This window comes from Erithacus rubecula, assembly GCF_903797595.1.
Source record: "Erithacus rubecula genome assembly, chromosome: 11".
Classification (NCBI taxonomy): Eukaryota; Metazoa; Chordata; class Aves; order Passeriformes; family Muscicapidae; genus Erithacus; species Erithacus rubecula.
In genome coordinates, this window is record NC_136663.1 from 18564526 (window position 1) to 18582308 (window position 17783).

Sequence of the window (17783 nt, forward strand, 5' to 3'; positions counted from 1 at the left end):
GGCTCAGGTACCTTGTGTGGCTGGTGTGCCTGGCATGGCTTGTTTCCCTTGTGTAGCTGTTGTTGCAGGTATAGAATGTGGTGTTGGCATTGTGACACGGGGTGGCCGTGTCGTGTACGTGTGCAGGGTGCAAAGGTGGTGGTTTGTGCTCGTGAGCCTTGCAGATGGGTCGGGAGGTGCCTACGGCCATACCACCCTGAGAACGCCCGATCTCGTCTGATCTCGGAAGCTAAGCAGGGTCGGGCCCGGTTAGTACTTGGATGGGAGACCGCCTGGGAATACCGGGTGCTGTAGGCTTTTTTTATCTTGCTGGGGGCTGGAGGTGTCTCCTGCTTTGCTTGGGCCGCCATGCAGAGGGGCAGGAGGTTGAGGGCACGTGTGGCTTGCGTGCTACGTGTGCATTTTGTCAAGTCGGCTCGGGATACAGATTCGGAGATTGGCCTGGGCAGTTCTGGTGCCCTAGTCCCGTGTCCATGGATCTGTGGGGCTGGTCGGAGAGGTGGTGCAGGCTGATGGTGACTGGGCTGGAGGTGTCTTTTTTAGCTCGCGCTGCGGGGCAGGAGGGAGCGGGCAATGGTGCCTCGTGTGGCTCAGGTGCCTTGTGTGGCTGGTGTGCGTGGCGTGGCTTGTTTCCCTTGAGTAGCGTTTGTTGCAGGTATGGAATGTGGTGATGGCATTGTGACACGGGGTGGCCGTGTCGTGTACGTGTGCAGGGTGCAAAGGTGGTGGTTTGTGCTCGTGAGCCTTGCAGATGGTTCAGGAGGTGCCTACGGCCATACCACCCTGAGAACGCCCGATCTCGTCTGATCTCGGAAGCTAAGCAGGGTCGGGCCCGGTTAGTACTTGGATGGGAGACCGCCTGGGAATACCGGGTGCTGTAGGCTTTTTTTATCTTGCTGGGGGCTGGAGGTGTCTTTTGTGGCTTGCGTGCTACGTGTGCATTTTGTCAAGTCGGCTCGGGATACAGATTCGGAGATTGGCCTGGGCAGTTCTGGTGCCCTAGTCCCCTGTCCATGGGTCTGTGGGGCTGGTCGGAGAGGTGGTGCAGGCTGATGGTGACTGGGCTGGAGGTCTCTTTTATAGCTTGGGCTGCGGGGCAGGAGGGAGCGGGCAATGGTGCCTCGTGTGGCTCAGGTACCTTGTGAGGCTGGTGTGCCTGGCATGGCTTGTTTCCCTTGTGTAGCGTTTGTTGCAGGTATGGAATGTGGTGTTGGCATTGTGACACGGGGTGGCCGTGTCGTGTACGTGTGCAGGGTGCAAAGGTGGTGGTTTGTGCTCGTGAGCCTTGCAGATGGGTCGGGAGGTGCCTACGGCCATACCACCCTGAGAACGCCCGATCTCGTCTGATCTCGGAAGCTAAGCAGGGTCGGGCCCGGTTAGTACTTGGATGGGAGACCGCCTGGGAATACCGGGTGCTGTAGGCTTTTTTTATCTTGCTGGGGGCTGGAGGTGTCTCCTGCTTTGCTTGGGCGGCCATGCAGAGGGGCAGGAGGTTGAGGGCACGTGTGGCTTGCGTGCTACGTGTGCATTTTGTCAAGTCGGCTCGGGATACAGATTCGGAGATTGGCCTGGGCAGTTCTGGTGCCCTAGTCCCGTGTCCATGGGTCTGTGGGGCTGGTCGGAGAGGTGGTGCAGGCTGATGGTGACTGGGCTGGAGGTCTCTTGTTTAGCTCGGGCTGCGGGGCAGGAGGGAGCGGGCAATGGTGCCTCGTGTGGCTCAGGTACCTTGTGAGGCTGGTGTGCCTGGCATGGCTTGTTTCCCTTGTGTAGCGTTTGTTGCAGGTATGGAATGTGGTGTTGGCATTGTGACACGGGGTGGCCGTGTCGTGTACGTGTGCAGGGTGCAAAGGTGGTGGCTTGTGCTCGTGAGCCTTGCAGATGGTTCAGGAGGTGCCTACAGCCATACCACCCTGAGAACGCCCGATCTCGTCTGATCTCGGAAGCTAAGTAGGATCGGTTTCTTTTGGGGACGATTTTAAATCTGCTTTTACTGTACTATTGAGGTTTTTTGCTTCTTTTGTATTTTTTCATAATTTTTCTTGTGATAGCATTTTTTTTCTTTTTTCTTATATATTATTTGGTCACCTCCTTGTGTTTTCTTTCCTATGTTGTGTAGCTAAATTTTCATTGTTGAGTGTCACTGCCTTGGAGCTGCCATTTTCATCTGATTTTCCTAGTTTGCGACTGACATCTTGCCCATGTTTGCTTAAATGACAGTGTTTTATTGTGTTAGTTTTTGGCTTTTGTGATGCCTCTGTGCATGGTGTTTTGCATCCATCTCAGAGACCGTTTTTTCACGGCTCTCTGTTTGAATTCTGCTCCTTCGTCTGTTCATTAGCTGAGGAATCCCTGTGTTTCTGCGAGTGGCCGTGCCATGGTCTGGAATGCCCACTGCAAGATCCCATCCCACGTGTTCTGTGGGAAAACCCCTCTTCGTTTGTTTTCTATTCCCATCCCCCATCCTTCCCCTTGGGGGTCTCCAGGCACATCTTGCTGGACCCACAGCCCCATGTCACCCTGTGGGCGACACCAGAGACATCGTCCTCTTTGCATGGAATCTGTCTGTTGGTGTCACACAGAGTCTTACCTCACCTAGCAGCGCATCAAGCTCGTCCCGGCTCAGCACAGGGTCACTGCCAAGGGCTCCGTCCTCTGCCTGTGCATGGAGAGACGTCCTGCCAGCTCCCTCTCTGCCCTCAGCCTGCTCACCTTTTGGTCAGGGTTGCTGCCTGTGTTCAGTCCCTCAGCTGGTTTGGTCCCAGCTCATGCTCTCCCAGCACAGCTTCACAAACTTGCCTGTGTTGTCAGCCCATCCCTCTCCTGTCTGATCCACCTCCACCGTCCTGCCGCCCACAAGCCCCACTCCTCTTCTCCCACCTTGTTCCTGGCGCTGCTTGTGCTGACCTTGGCTGCCGGAAGCAGTTGGTCTCCAGCTGCTGCGGGGGTGGCCAGGCCGCCTGTGTCCGGGGTGCCTGTGCAGGACATGCACAGCAGCATCCCCCTGCACCATCAGGGGTGACACAGACCGTCAGGGCAGAATCCTCCAGGGAGGAGTTAATGTTGGGACGTGGGCATGATGGGAGACTCACCTGGGGTCCCCACTGGGAGCAGGACAGTGTCGGGGAGTGGGGATCCTGGTGCAGCAGCGGCTGCAGATGCTCCCCTCAACTCCACCCGCCTGGGTGTCTCGTGCTGCCTCCCCCAGGATCTCAGGGTGTCTCTCCACAGGCAAGACTGCCTCCAGGAGCTGGCCTGGTTCAGTCACATTCCCCACACAGGAGCCACATCGCCACGTGCCACTGCATAGTTGGAGCAGAGCATGAGGGATGGCAGGGGACACTGGCTTCCCTGTGTGCCCTAGGACTCACCTGGGGACGTGGGGCAGTGGGGGCACCAGGCAGGCAAGGTGAAAGGCCCTGGGGCAGCCATCACAGCAGATGAGCTCACCACCATCACCGCATGCTGCACACTCATCCTCGTTCTCCTGTCCCCGGGGAAGTGGGCACGGGGTCACTGCCACCCTCACAGGCTGAAGCCATGGCTGTGGCAAGGTCTGTCATTCCCCTTGCCCTCTCCCCCTGCATCACCCACCCTGCATCAAACATACGAATCTTTTTTTGGGTAATAAAATTGCCTGCCTCTTGGGGAGTCATAACCTGGTGAACCTCCAGTAGCTGAGCCCCTGGGTTTCCTTTTCAAGGCCAGGGCAAATGGACATGCCACGGGAACCCCAACAGTTCCTCCTGGGGGTGCAGCAGTTGTCAGATCCAGGGCTCACCTGGTGGGGCACAGGGTCCTGGCTGTACACAGTGGCTGCTGGCAGCTGGCCCTGGGTGTGCAATTGGGGTTCCCTGCTCTGTTTGGTGAGACAAGAAGAGGTTTGGAAAGGCACCACTTGCACTGGGGGGCACCCCCAGGCCATGGCTATGATGCCATGCAGGAACAATCCCCCTTTCACAGCCTTGGCAGCTGCACAAGATGGGTGTGAAAACATATGAGGGGGGTGTGTGTACACTTTGGCAAGCCTTGGGATGGGGGAGCTTCAGGCTGTGACTTCTGCTTCTGGTCTCTGGCTCCTCACAGGCAGCTGAGTTACATGGCTCATCCCCAGCTCTGCTGCCTGTCTTGGAGCTGCCTGCAAGAGAGGCCAGAGGCAGCTCCAGCTCTCCTTTCCCACCTCACCCTTCCTGAGGGCGGCTCCTGAATCTGGGGGACTAAACAGGGCAGGAGATGGCTGACCTAGGCTGTACTTACTTGGATCCAGCACATGTTTAATGAGGATGCCCTCGATGGCGCCACGGCTGACGGGCACCTCACCACCCGCCACGGCCACCGCTCTCTGCACCGAGGCAGCCACTGCCTGGAGGGCTGCAGCCAAGGCAGCGGCTCAGTGCGGTGGGCAGCCCCCTGCCCACGGCTGCGGGCAAACAGAGCACACAGGCAGAAGGTGCCCTGAGGGTTTCGGCACTCACCACTGGCACGAGAGGTGCGGGGGCTTTCTGTGCCCTCCGGCTTCTTCACAGTCTTTGCCTTCACCAGGGGCCCTGCAGCTTTGTGAGAGGAAGGGCATCAGGGGGAACAGCACCCCACAGTACCTCAGGGGCAGCACCCTGCCCCGTCTCCATACCAGGAGTGATGCTGTGCCGTGGAGCGGGCTGTGCCGCCCGGGCCTTGTCCCGGTCCTCAGGGGCTTTCCTCTTGCCTTGGGGTTTGTGTGGGGCCGGTGCTGTGGGGCTCGGGGAGAGACGCCTTCCACGACGCTGCCGTCCCAGCTCCACCTCTGCAAGAAGACAGGCACCAGCACCCTTCCCACTGTCAGCCCCCGGGGCTGCCAGACCCACCGGACCCCCTCCTACCTCTGGGGAAGGCGCCGCGGAGAGGCCGGAGCCGGGAGTACCGCTCCAGGTTGTAGTCCTTGAAGAGGACGGCCCAGAAGTCGCGGAGGGCGGCGGTGTCGCGGCCCAGCAGCCAGGTGAGCAGCGCGTGGAAGGCGCGGTGGGAGCCCTCCCGCTCCGCGCGGCCCAGCGTCTCCTGCCGGGCACAGCACGGCCCGCGGGCTGCCCTCGGCCCAGCGTCTCCTGCCGGGCACAGCACGGCCCGCGGGCTGCCCTCGGCCCCGACCCCACAGCAGGCCCGGCCTGTGCTGCTCCGCAGCCTCACCTTGAAGATGTGCTCAGGGACGACATCGTGGTCAGCCAGCCCATGCAACAGTGGGAAGACGTCGTCCACTGCCATGGCGATCTCGGTGCGGTGCAGCTTCAGCAGGCGCCGCAGGTCCCCGTCGCTGCCCTGCCCCGCCATGCCGGGGCTGCCGGAGCCGCAGCCGCCCGTGCCGCCCCTTTAATACTCCTTGGCCGCGGCGCCGGAAACCTCGGTGCACTCCCGCAGCCCCACTCATTTCTTTACGAGGCCGTAACCTGAACCCGTCCGTTCCTCCCGGCTTGTCCCCACGCATCAACCCCGGGATTGAGGTCAGGCACCTCCCCAGCTCCGGGGGTGGCAGCCAGCGAGGGGTCGGCTTTGCCGCCGGTGAAGGACACCCAGCCCGCGGGGACCAGCGTGGGGTGAGGGGGGAGAAGGGGGCAGTGAGGTCCTGGTGAGGGGCTCCCACCTCTCTCATATCTGTGGTCACCCAGGCGCCTCCCAAAATTTCTGGACTTTCCGCAGGACCTGCTTCTCTCATCCAGAAACTCGCCTGCAGGAGCTTGTGGGAAAGTAAGGACCCAGCAGGTGGGGGTGTGACAGTGATGAAAGAGAGTCAGGGTATGGGTGCCTTTGCGTGTGTACCCCCCCCACACTGCCCACTTCCCTTCCCGGCATCTCTCATGGACAATATGGTATGTCTCAAGATAGAAACACAGGGTTTCCTCCTAGGAGGAACTGTCTGGGTGCTCACGTAATGAATGCATTCCAGACACAGAGAAGCCAAGATGTGAGTGATTTTGGTCCACATTGGACTGCAAAAAGATATAAAATGCTGTTGGAGACTGGGCCAATTGAGAAAACTGGTCTCCTGAGGTTGTGGGCAGCTTCTGTGGGGCAGTAGGAAGCACTGACACACAAATAAACTCCACAAAAGGTGTGCTGGGGTACAAATGAGGAAGCTGAAAAAGCAAACATCTTGCCAGAGCTGTGGCAGTGCCACAAGTGCATTCAGGGAATGCCTGGGCAGGTGCAGCCCACAGCTCTGTCAATATCCACTTCCCAAAACGGAGCTGCAAAAAGCTTAGAACCAAGAGGAAATTGGCTCCTTGAAAGCATTTGGGATAGAAAAATCTGGGGGCCTGGCTGCTTTGTACCAGGTAACTGGGAAAGAGAAAGCTCAACAGCTCCTACCCCAACTCCCAGGCGTTTGGATTTCCCCAGGATCAATTTCTAGCCTCCCTCCCCCTGGAAGTGTGTCTGGGCTGCCCAGCAGGCTCTGCCAGGGGTGCTGTGGCTGTGCACAGCTGTCCCCAGGCCATGGGGTGCAAGCAGGGCTGACCTGAGCAGGGTCAGGTGCAGAAGGGGACACCCAAGGGGATAGATACAGGGAGGAACTTTGATTGCTATGTCTTAAAAGACTGAAGCAGTATCTGCTGGCTCCAAAGCTGTTCCAGGAGGAAGCATCTGCTGTCAAGAAACTCGGGAAGAATAACAAGACAACACCCTTGGTGAGAGCAGGAAATACCCTTGCACATGTCTGGTTAATAAATGAACGTGGTTGCCTGTGGAAAGGCTCACCCTGCAGCTCATTTCAGCATTCAGGGGGATTTTTCCTTTGGAGGCAGTGAGAGCTGTAGGATGGGGGTTGGGCAGGTGTTATTCTGGGTTCCTGTGCCTCACATCAGGATCCCTGTGCCCAGCTCTGCCATGGTGGGGATGGCTTCACCACCACCTGCCCCATACATTCCCCCAGGGGAAAACACGGATCTCAGGTGACACAGGAGGTTCATCTCCCCTCCTAGAGCTCTGCCCAAGCTTGGCCACAGGTGCTGAGAACAAGCACAGTTGTGACATAGCCTCAGAGGCTGGTTCCCCTCTTTCTAGGAGCACTGTTTTCCCCAGTATCCCACCTGCAGTGCCACAATTTCTCACTGTCACGCTGTGTTAGGCTGTCTGGCACAGGTGGCCTAGGATAAGGCTCTGGCACTTCCCCCTGCCCACCCAGCTCCCTCGTGAGGCGGCACTGCCCAACACTCCATGAGCCATATGCCCACAGTGCTGGGCTTGGACTTGTTTTAAATTCCAACTTTGTGACTCTTTCTGTGCTGAGTCACAGACATTGTTTTCCACATCCAGCCCACTCAGTAGTGCCGTGATTTGCATTTTGGGTAGTTTTCTTTGTGTTCCTTCCCCTTTCTGAGAGGGGCAAGAGGCAGAGCAGTGGCCATGTGAAGAGGCACATCCATGCTGGGAAATCAGGCGGGTGTTTCTCTACAACCTCACTCATGGCCAGCCTGGGCAGCTCTAAGGAATTTGGAAGGGTTGCAAAAAGGCAGCTTTTGCCTGGGGCTGGCATGTGCCCTGCCTGGGTGCCAGGGCCCCAGGCTGGGGTGCAGGGCTTTCAGGATGCCCTTTGCTTTCTACTACTCTCCCTGCAGAAACCAGGACTCAAGGGGCAAAGGTTGACAATGTTCCTCCCCAAATACCCAGGAAAATCAGTGATTCAGCATCCAGCAGTAGTTGTAGCCCCTGGGATGCAGTTCAATTCCGTCCTGCAAAAGCCATTGATGCAAACGTGCCCATTCCAGCATTTCCTCCTTTCCAATTTTCCTTCCTTGCTGAAGTCCTGTGCTGCAAACCATCACCGTGTCCTACTTGGACACAACTGCCCCTCACTCATCTCAAACATCATCCCTGAGCCACAGTCAGGAGAGAACAGGCAGCAGTGGAACACTCATGCATGGGATCACAGCAAGAAAGCAGGGAGTCCCCACCTTTGTCTCTGATGCCAATTCCACCATGCCTGAGGCACTGAGAGTCCCCATGAAACACCATGTGCAGAGATTTTATTCCTCTCCCCTTACCTTCTGGTGCTCCAGGCTCCAGCAGATTCCTTTTTTGGGAAAAAAGGGCCCCTGTGCCAGATTCCCATTTCTTGCAGCTTCCCTACCACCACCCCACATGGTGTGGATGGGACCAGCTCCATTTGCATGCATCCCAGCTGCTCCTGCAAGGGCCTGGGAAGGAGAGCTGAAGCAGAGATCTACTTTAGCTTCAGTTTCCTCTTTCCTCCCCCTTAGAAAGAAGAAACAAAAGCCCAGAGGTATGTTATATTAATTTATTTGGGACACACCAAAAAGGAAAGTCAACAACTGTTAACGTACAAAAGTACAGAATCCTGGGACAAGATTTACTGTCCTGATTAAAAAGGCACCATGGTCCCAAAGAAGAGTAATCAGAATACCAGAATGCATGATTTAGAAATTTCCCCCCTGTTGCAGCAGAAACAGAGCCAGGCTTTGGCTCTATCCACAGTCAAACCCAGTTTAAAAAAAACCTAAATATGATTTTGATGTGATAAACTCTGCTCAGCCTGTACAGGATGTCATAAAAAGAATCACAGCCTAGAAGTTGGTCAGATTTTTTTTCCATCTTTTTGTGAAACAGTGAAGGTGACTAATCACTAAGTAGATAACAAGGAAGAGAGTAGACTGCTGACACCTGCGGCTTGACTTTCTGTCAGACATGTCAGTTCAACTGAGAGTAGCAGGCTGAGTGTGGGGCTTCTGAATGAAATGTAATTCCCTGTGCTAGACAGGAAGTCAAATTTGACAACCTTAAATTCCCTGAATCCCTGAAAATCATAAAGCACTTTACAGCTGTGTTCCATATCCAAGCCAACCCCAGTGGATTTGCTTTACACACAAGCATTTATACTGTCAGCTATATCTGTAATAAAAAGGGGGCTTACAGCAGTTATTAAAAAACTTCTACTTTGGCGAGGTCCGAGCTTGGCTATATTCCCTGCTGAAACAGAGCTGCTGGTGTAGAGACCCAGTGAGAGGCTCAATCCAGCACCTCCGGGCTGGAAGGCAAATAGTTTAAACGTGACATAATTTGCATGGGGAGGTCAGTGAAGCATGTCAGAGAGAGGAGATGGAGGGAGGCTGTGAAGCCTCAGGCAGCGGAGGCTCAAGGGTGCTGCTACCAAACCTGTAAAACTACGAGTGATGCAGAGCACGCGGCGGGCACTAAATACTTTGGATAGACTTACCAGGACGAGCTTGTCAGAGATACAGAGCAAGGACCCCGGCACTAAGGAGCAGAGTCCCTGAGAAGGGACACGCAGCTCACAGCTGGACAGATCTGTGCCAGGTGGCCAAGGCTGGAGCCTGCCTGGGCAGACTGGCCAGGGCCGCCGTGTCCAGGGGATCAGCAGCTGCTCTGCATTTCACTCCTCCTTTGGCACAGGACTTCAAAGCAGTCCGAGGACTGATTCATCAAAAGTAAATGAACTGTCAAAATTATTCGTACATGCATTTATTGTTAAAGGGAGCAAAAGCCAAAGAATGAAAGAGCATGAGTTAACGTCAGTAAATGATGTGCAGGACGGAGAGGAAAGAAACAGGGAAAAGCTGAGATACTGGAGTGGGGAAACCAACATTCACACTGGAAGGTAAATTTTAAAACCAGGCAAGTTTGAGCTCTTTCTACCACAGATGTTTTGTGGACAAATAGAGACTTGGGGGTTTTCCATTTTCAGTGTGGTCTGGCAAGGTTTGGGCATCTCACCAGAGAGACCTCCAGCACTGCATTTCACTGGAAGTTCAAGTCTCTCACCTTTAAAAACCAGTAATGCAACTCTTAACTAAAAAAGTCACAAATACGTCACTGCTCAGGATGTACGTGGGCAAGAGGGTCACGCTTGGTTCAAACAACCTCTGGGTGGAAAACTACCATCTCCCCCCGCTGGCCTACATCACCTCGGGGGTGGAAGAGCAAGCCCAGATCTGGGTGCCTGCTGCTGTGAACACCACAGCTACACCTGGGAAGGCTTTTTCTTCCCTATGTCCTAAAAAGGCAGTATAACAGTTTATAAAATTACTCTCATCTTAAAACTAAACAATGCAATTTGCATTTTCTTCTATGTTAACCCCCTCCCCCCAAAGAGAAAACATTACCACTTCATTTAGGATTCACACCCCAGATCCTAGATTAGGGACTTCTTGATAAAACTCATCCAGTTATAGGAAGGTTTATCCTGATCAAGGAAACGTTGGTAAAATAGAATCTAGAATAAAACATTCAGAATCACCAATGCTTTAACAGCCAAAGCACTCCACTGTCTCCTGCTCTCTTCAAGCAGGAGAGCAGTCCCTTTCCAAAAGCACAGCATGCCTCTCCGGAGCTGTTGACACATGCTGCAAACCCACTTCCTTCCTGGCAGAAACGCCAGCTCCCGCAGGAAGAGGCTAAGCACCTTTCACCCCCACTGCAGCCAGGGCTCTTCAGCACAGGGATTTTCTGTTAGCAACAAGTCCAAGTTATCACCCTGCAGTAAATCCGAGTCCTGATTCATGCTGTTAGGCCACCAGTGGCTCAGAAATGTTGAGAGACTTCCAAACCCCATGGATGCAGACAGGACCTTGGAAGAAGAGGCTTATGTGCTACGTAACCTTGGATCATCCGCTGCATTTGAGCCTTGGCATCGCTGACTGCTGACAGCTCATCCTTCCAAATCCATGTGGTTTAGTCCTTGCTGCCATTGTCATCATCCCAGCCCTCTTCCCTGGAGGCAGCATGTTCCTGAGCTCTGGCTTGAGGATCTACAACAATCACTTCCAATGGATGGTGGGATTTCAAACTTGCCTAACGTGTGCATTGCCACCTTGTACTCCAGCAGCTCTGCCCGCACTCGGTGGCGGGCGCTAGCAGTCTTTTGCCTTTTCTACAGTCTCGTAGAAGCCAGGCCTGACCCTGCGGATGCTCATCCGTATGTGCTCGCCCTCCAGGGGCAGGTCAGTGCCGGCGGCGGCCGTGGTGCAGCGGCGCTTCCGCCGGCCCCGCAGAGAGAAGGCCGGGGCGCCGCCGTTCTCCTCCTCCGCAGGGTACAGCTCATCCACACTTGTGCCCTCATCCAACTGCTCCTCGCCCTTGTACTTCATCTCCTTTGCCTTGCTGCTCTCCTTCTCTTCCCTGGCAAGCTTCCTGAAGTGCTCCAGACACTGTATCTTCTGCCTTCTTTCCATCATCTTCAGCTCCTGCTTCTCTGTGAAATCTTCATAGTACATTTTTCTCTCGTTCCTCTGATCTTCCAGAAACTTCCATTCGATGCTGGTCATTTTTATCCCACTGTACTCCTCCAGTTTATCCCTCATCTGTGTGTCTGTACAAAACACGTCAAAGAGCTTCTCTGAACTCTCGTTGAATCTGTCTGCTCGCTCGGAAAAAGCCTGGTTCTGTCTCTGCTTCCTGGTCTGGTACAACCGGGTGAACTCCTCATACATTTTGAGGATGAGTTTCTTTATGTTCTGCGTGGCGATGGTGTGCAGGTTGCAGACCAGCCAGTGTTCCTGCAGGTGCTCTGCGAGTAGCTGGGCCGCATCCTCCTTGGAGCGCTGGGCCTGGCCGGCCCTCTTGGGCTGCAGCAGGTACAGCATGTTCTGCACCACATCCTTCTTGGTGGGCAGCACCCCCTGCGCGAAGCCCGAAGACTCCACGTATTCCACAGTCCCCAGGGTCTTCCGTGCCCTCACCTCAGTGTCCAGTGATTCCATCACTGCTCAGTAGTTCTGTGGCTACGACATAACCTGAAAAACAGGAAGAAAAGAGAAGAGTGTGTCAAAGGAGGCAGTTTTTTCCACGCAGCAGAAACAAGCCGATGTAAGCGTGCTGAGGCCAATGGGACGCGGGGCTTTGCGGCGCTTGGCGGCTGTTGGACGCCTGCGTTAGCCCAGCCCATCCCAGCCCCTGCTCCGCGAGCCTATCGCTCCTCGGAGCGGCTCCCAGAGCCTAATACGGCCGTCTGCGTGCGGGAATTCGGCTTTAATTGAGTTTTGCACTTCGCCTTATCAATTACAGCGAGGCAGGCGTGCTGGGGCCGCAGCCCGGCCATGCCCTGCCCGCAGCTCCGCCCGCCTGACCCGCGACAGCGCCCGAACCGCCCGCTCCCCCCCCCCGCCCGGGGCACGGCCCGCACCGCCGCGGCCCGCCCGCGGCGCGGAGCCACGAGGCGCGGCCGCCTTGGGCGCATTGCCGGGCAGCTCCCGCGCCTCGGCCCCGCACCGGCTGCGGCACGCGGGGCCGCCTCCGCCGTGCGGCGCTGAGTCACGGCGTGGCGGGCCCCGAGCGCCGCCCGCCCTAGCCCCGCGCGGAAGTCGTCGCTGCCCGCCCCGGCGCCCCCTGCCCGGCGCTCACCGCCATCGCGCGGAGTGCGGCGCGGAGCCTGCGCGGGGCGCAGCACGGGAACCGTACGGACGGTGCCGCCGCCATCTTGTCGAGGGGAAGCGCCGCCGCTCCCTGGCCTTGCGTCCGTCCCGGAAGTACCGCCCAGCTCCGCGCGCCGGAAACGCACCGTCTCGCGGGCCGCGCCCACTCCGCCTTAGGCCGCGCGTGAGCAGCGCGTGAGTGACACCCGCCGCGAGGTGGGGGAGAAAGGGGTACAGGGGACGCGCGCGCCGCCCGCCGGGGGCCAGCGGGAGCCCCGTGCGCTCGCGGGCACCTGGCCAATGGGGATGGCGGCAGCGGATTGGGCGGCGCGGCCGGGAGAGCGGGGTGATGGCGGCCGCAACTGCGGGACAGCTGATTGGTCAATGCCCTGAGGGGCAGCGGGCAGCGAGCTGATTGGTGGATGCCATTGTTGTGGGACAGGAAGCAGGGAGCTGATTGGTGGGTCCCATTGTTGTGGGACCGGAAGCAGGGAGCTGATTGGTGGAGCCGGGGCAGGCGGGAGGGGGTGGGTGGTTGTGGTGCCTCCGGCAGGGCAGGTGCCTGGTCGCCCGTGGGCAGCCACAGATCTGTAACCCACGGTGCCAGGTTGGTGCCTGCTGCGAAACGGTGACAGTGACGGCAGCTGTGACTGACGGCAGTGATGGGCATGGGGACAGAGCCGGTGGAGGCGCAGTATGACTCATTGGATGGGTGAGGCCCTGCCCTGCCCTGTACCCCCACCATGTGCCCCCCAGCACCCCTTATTTTCCCCTGCCTCTACAGAAGGGTCTACTTGGACTACAACGCCACCACCTCCCTGGCCCCCGAGGTGGCCCAGGCCGTTTGGAATGCCATGTGCCAGGCTTGGGGCAACCCCAGCAGCTCCCACCCTGCAGGTAGGGACCAGGATGGGCCATTTTGTCTCCTCGGGCTGGGCCCCGTGGTGACAGGAGTCCGTGGGAGCTGCTAGATCTGGTCCTACAGGCAGGAAGGCGAAGGAGCTCATCGGCAGCGCACGAGAGAGCCTGGCAAGGATGCTAGGAGGTCGCCCTGAGGATATCATCTTCACCTCAGGGGGCACGGAGGTGGGAGCAGGGGAGACCCCCTTCCTGGGCATCCCTGCACACCAACCCTTGTCCAGCAAGCAGTGATGAGGAGGGTGGGGATGAAGGCCACTATACTCCTTCTGAGCCTGCATTTTCTCTCTCCTTCCTTCCTTCCCTCCTTCCTTCAGGCAAACAACATGGTGATCCACACTGCCTGCAGGCACTTTCATGAGAGCCAGCATAGGAGGGGGGACAGCCAGGGCACACCACACATTGTGACATCGAGCGTGGAGCACGACTCCATCCGCCTGCCGCTGGAGCAGCTGGGGAGGGAGGGCCTGGCAGGTGAGTGGCACAGGCACAGGTGAGGTTTGAGCGGGGGACTTGTCTCTGCTGGTGTTTTTGGAGGAGGGCTAGATCCTGCATGCTCTGTGATGGTCCACTTTCTCCCCCTGGAGAAGGACACCATTTTCCTCTATGGCTGCCCATGTTTCCCCAAGCTGAATGTGTCACGTCCCTGCTCTGTGCCTGTGCTCCCACTGCCCACACACTCCTGCCCTCCCCATTGTGGCACAGGCAGCCCTGAGTGCTCACAGCCTACCCAGCCAGCCTCAGGGCTTGTCTCCTGGCCTGCAGAAGCCACCTTTGTGCCTGTGTCTCCACGGAGCGGGCAGGCAGAGGTGGACGATGTCCTGGCCGCCATCCAGCCAAACACCTGCTTGGTCTCCCTCATGTTGGCCAATAACGAGACCGGGGTCATCATGGTGAGTGTGGGCAGTGAGGGGGACAGGGAAGAGACAGCCTTGCAAAGAGGCGGTGACAGAGGGGAGCAGAAGGTCCCTGGGATGCCAACCCTCATTCCTGCCATCAGCCCGTCGCGGAGCTGAGCCAGCGCGTCCGTGCCCTCAACCAGCGCAGAGCAGCAGAGAGTCTGCCCAGGATCCTGGTGCACACAGATGCAGCACAGATGATTGGCAAGGGGCGTGTGGACGTGCAGGAGCTGGGCGTGGACTACCTGACCATCGTGGGACACAAGGTGTGGCCCTGCTCGTGTGGCCCAGCTGCTGATCACGCTGTGTGACATCTCTGCCGGGGTGCCAGGGGCACTTTGGGTGCTCTACACAGCTTGGTGCCTCACAGTGGCCAAAGATGATCTGCTGGGTGGTGCTCTGCAGACAGACTTCATTCCTGTGGAACCAGTCTGGACTGGGGGGCAGGAGACTGAGGATGGGGAGCAGCTCTGCAGTACCTTGTGCTTGTGTGATGGGCAGGGGCCAGCACTGGAGGGCACTCAGATTTGGGCAGAAGGGCAGGAAGCACTGTCAGTACTGTCAGTGTCCCCAGGGTCACTGTGGCTGTCCCCACAGTTCCATGGCCCACGGATCGGAGCACTGTACACCCGCAGCCCTGGCACCACCACCCCGCTGCACCCCATGCTCTTCGGAGGGGGACAGGAGAGGAGTTTCCGGCCAGGGTAAGGGAGTTACCTGGAGAGGTCGGCCTCTGGCTTGTGGCCAAGCCACATGGGCTGCCTTGTGTGAGCTGAGCTGGCAGCTCTGCCACCTGCCAGCCCTGGGGCGAGCAGCCCAGCACAGCAGGGAAATGGATCCATGTATGGAAACTCCCTGGAGCTCAGGCTTTGCCAAGGGTGGAACTGGCTCCTCAGACATCTCGGAGAGGTGTCCAGGAGCCCCTGCCAGCCGTGAGGGATCCCATGAGGGAATGTCTGTATGTCAGGGTTGGGTTTCTGGTCTGGAGAAATAACTCACTGGTCTCTGTTCCCTTCCAGCACCGAGAACACCCCAATGATTGCCGGCCTTGGCCAGGTCAGTTGGGATGGTCAGGGTGAGTGGTGCAGGCCCAGCACAAAGACAGCCATTTGTGGTCCCTGGTCATCAGAAGGGGCAAATTCAGGATGTGGGAGGGAGGGTGAACTGGGAAAGTTCCAGTGCCAGTCGAAAGTGACGTTTTGGGGCACTTGCTGCAGGTTTGCAGCCCTGACAGTCACCCAACTCACATGGCACATGGCACATGGCACTGAGAGGGGACACAGACCTGGCACTGGCTGTTCCAGGCTGGGTTCACAGCCTGGGGACCATGCACAGATGGAGGTGTCCAAGGGTCACTGGTGGAGCCTGTCTGTGTGTTCTCAGGCTGCAGAGTTAGTGAGCAAGAACTTGGAGGTCTATGAGGCTCATATGCGAGATGTCCGGGATTACCTGGAGGCCACTCTGGAGGTGAGCACATGTGGGCCCTTCCCACAGCCTCAGGATGCAGGGTGTGGGGCCTGGAGCAGGGTGGGTATGTCCATCTGGCCCTGCCCACTCCCTCAAAAGGACAAAGTTGCTTGCAAACCCGGAGAGGTTCACAGCCCTCTGATTTCTCCAGGCCTCCTTTGGGAAGCAGAGGATTCACTTCAATAGTCACTTTAAGGGCTCCAAGCGACTCTGCAACACCTGTAACTTCTCCATCCTGGGCTCAGGCCTTCAAGGTAGCTCTTATCTTACCACTGTCCTGTGATGGCTACACAGAGCCAAGCACCTGTGCCTTGCAGCATCTGTTGCTGAGACTGGCAGGTGCTTGGCATGGCTCAGGCAGGGAGGTGAGGCCTTGGAGAGAGCCTTGGCACCGGGAGAGCTGTTCTTGTGTTGCTTGCGCTGCAGGACGAAGGGTGTTGGCTCACTGCAAGGTGCTCCTGGCCAGTGTCGGGGCTGCCTGCCACTCTGAGAAGGGGGATCGGTGAGCAGACAGCTTTTCTAGCCCCTGAGTGTCTTCCCACAGGACAGCAGGTTGGGAGGGATGGAAGCAGGACAGGGAGAGAGAGACAGTGGGTGGCTTGGGCAGCATCACCTTTAACAAAGAGGGTACAGCGCTTTCCAGAGGGGCTGAAGGGGATCATTGCAGGAGACACAGCTGAAATGCTTCATTGCTTCACCCAGCTTTGGTGATCCAGCTGAGCTTGAAAGTACTTTTGAACTCCTGGCACTACCAGAAGAGAGCCTGCCTTGTGTCTGTGTGTGTGCCTGGCTCACCTACTCCAGCCCTCCTGGGATCTCCAGATAGCTCCTTCAGGGAATGTGGGGTCTGCGGGTGCTTTTGGCCTGGTCTAGAGACCAAGAGTTGCCAACCCACAGGGACATTGAACAGGTTATTTTAGAAGAGCCAGATCTCTCATGGGGCAGCAAGCCCAGTGGGATTGGGTGCCCCTGGAAAGCACACAGGGGTGTGCAGGGAACAGGTGCCTGGAGTGTATCTGCGGATGTGGTTCCTCCTGTGGCTCCGAGAGGCTCCCTGCTGATGTGTGGGGTTTCCTCAGCCTTCCAGTCCAACCTCCACCTCCTGGCTGCGTTCCAGGCCCTCCCCAGTGCTGCTGAGCTGTGGGATTCCCCCAGAGGTGGCACAGAACGCGCTGCGGCTGAGCGTGGGGCGCGGCACCACACGGGCAGATGTGGACAGGGCTGTGCAGGACCTCGTGCAGGCTGTGGAGCAGCTGGAGCAGGACCAGGCCCCATAGATGCCTGAATTGCGCCACGGACACCACTCAGGTTCTTGGGGTGGGCTCCTGGGTGAGAGCTGCCTGTGCCAGCCTGGGCTCAGGGGTGGCAGGGGGAGGTTCTGAGGAGGGGGTTGGCTGCTCTGGGGCTGGAGGAGCTCCAAGGCTTGCCCAGAACTCAGCCCCGCTGTACAGTGGAGGCTTTTGCAGAGTCCTGCTGTCCAGTACCTCTTGCTTGCCAGATCTATCTAGCTGGATGCCTGCATATGTATGTGTTGGCACAGCTAAGCCTCAGAGTTTGAGTCCCTGCAGAGGGACAGGCATGGAAGCCATGGAAAGAGGAGCCTCATGACCTGGTTGCTTCCCACAAAGGAAGCTTTTCCGCTGCCTGAGCAGCCAGAGAAGAAAGACCATCTGGCCCAGAGTGAAATGAGGAGTTGATAGAAGCACAGCAGGATTCTGGGCTGGGAGCTGCTCTGCCCTAAGCTATTGAAGGGATTCCTGGCTGGACAGAGCTTTCCCAGCACTACTTTGCTTTACCTGCTACCCTTTTTCTGTCCTTCCTACAGGGGGCAGAGCTCCTGTTGCCAGCTCCACCTGCTCCTTGAGGAAACAGCTGTGACTGTGCCAGCACCTGAGGGAACCCTGTGTGGCCCAGGGGGTCTCTGGCATCACCAACACTGGAGGACACAAGTGTCACATGGATCAGGAGCTTTGTCAGCTGGCCTGGCTGATATCAGGGAACTTGGTCTCCCTAGGTATTCATAGGAATAAAAGTAAATGATGCTTCTTTTCACAAGTAAAATGTATTTTCTATGGGGGAAGCTGGATTGGTTGGAGCCATCTGAGTGATGTCTTTTCACTCAGAAAACAGTCATGTCACAGAACAG

General features: G+C 57.4%; 3 protein-coding genes across 7 annotated transcripts; 1 reads left to right on the forward strand and 2 right to left on the reverse strand.

The window, feature by feature from the left end:
* Positions 1–2243: 2243 nt before the first annotated feature.
* AIRE (autoimmune regulator) lies at positions 2244–5470 on the reverse strand. Of its 3 annotated transcripts, none has more exons than XM_079315682.1 (12): positions 5161–5470; positions 4857–5028; positions 4628–4780; positions 4473–4550; positions 4255–4368; positions 4014–4120; positions 3779–3856; positions 3369–3484; positions 3090–3299; positions 2905–3001; positions 2588–2656; positions 2244–2415 (listed from the first exon to the last, which is right to left on the reverse strand). In XM_079315682.1, exons 1-12 carry the CDS (start codon positions 5299–5301, stop codon positions 2335–2337), a joined length of 1416 nt encoding a protein of 471 aa, XP_079171808.1. In that variant the 5' UTR covers positions 5302–5470; the 3' UTR covers positions 2244–2334. The 3 variants fall into 3 exon arrangements, with proteins under 3 accessions (XP_079171808.1, XP_079171807.1, XP_079171809.1); XM_079315681.1 differs by having other exon boundaries at positions 4857–5031; XM_079315683.1 differs by having other exon boundaries at positions 2283–2415; positions 2905–2972; positions 4857–5031.
* A 2779-nt stretch (positions 5471–8249) lies between these two features.
* Positions 8250–12674, reverse strand: LOC306806338 (uncharacterized protein). The gene is made up of 2 exons (XM_079315005.1): positions 12343–12674; positions 8250–11735 (listed from the first exon to the last, which is right to left on the reverse strand). The coding sequence occupies exon 2, from the start codon at positions 11700–11702 to the stop codon at positions 10854–10856; it is 849 nt and encodes a 282-aa protein (XP_079171131.1). The 5' UTR covers positions 11703–11735; positions 12343–12674; the 3' UTR covers positions 8250–10853.
* SCLY (selenocysteine lyase) lies at positions 12426–17712 on the forward strand. 3 transcript variants are annotated; one of them, XM_079314986.1, is made up of 14 exons: positions 12426–12548; positions 12961–13065; positions 13138–13250; positions 13339–13439; positions 13589–13745; positions 14037–14164; positions 14272–14436; positions 14768–14874; positions 15190–15226; positions 15554–15637; positions 15789–15891; positions 16064–16139; positions 16755–16945; positions 17463–17712. In XM_079314986.1, exons 2-13 carry the CDS (start codon positions 13016–13018, stop codon positions 16912–16914), a joined length of 1281 nt encoding a protein of 426 aa, XP_079171112.1. In that variant the 5' UTR covers positions 12426–12548; positions 12961–13015; the 3' UTR covers positions 16915–16945; positions 17463–17712. The 3 variants fall into 3 exon arrangements, with proteins under 3 accessions (XP_079171112.1, XP_079171113.1, XP_079171114.1); XM_079314987.1 differs by having other exon boundaries at positions 16755–16954; positions 17463–17702; XM_079314988.1 differs by lacking the exon at positions 13339–13439.
* The last annotated feature ends 71 nt before the right edge of the window (positions 17713–17783 follow it).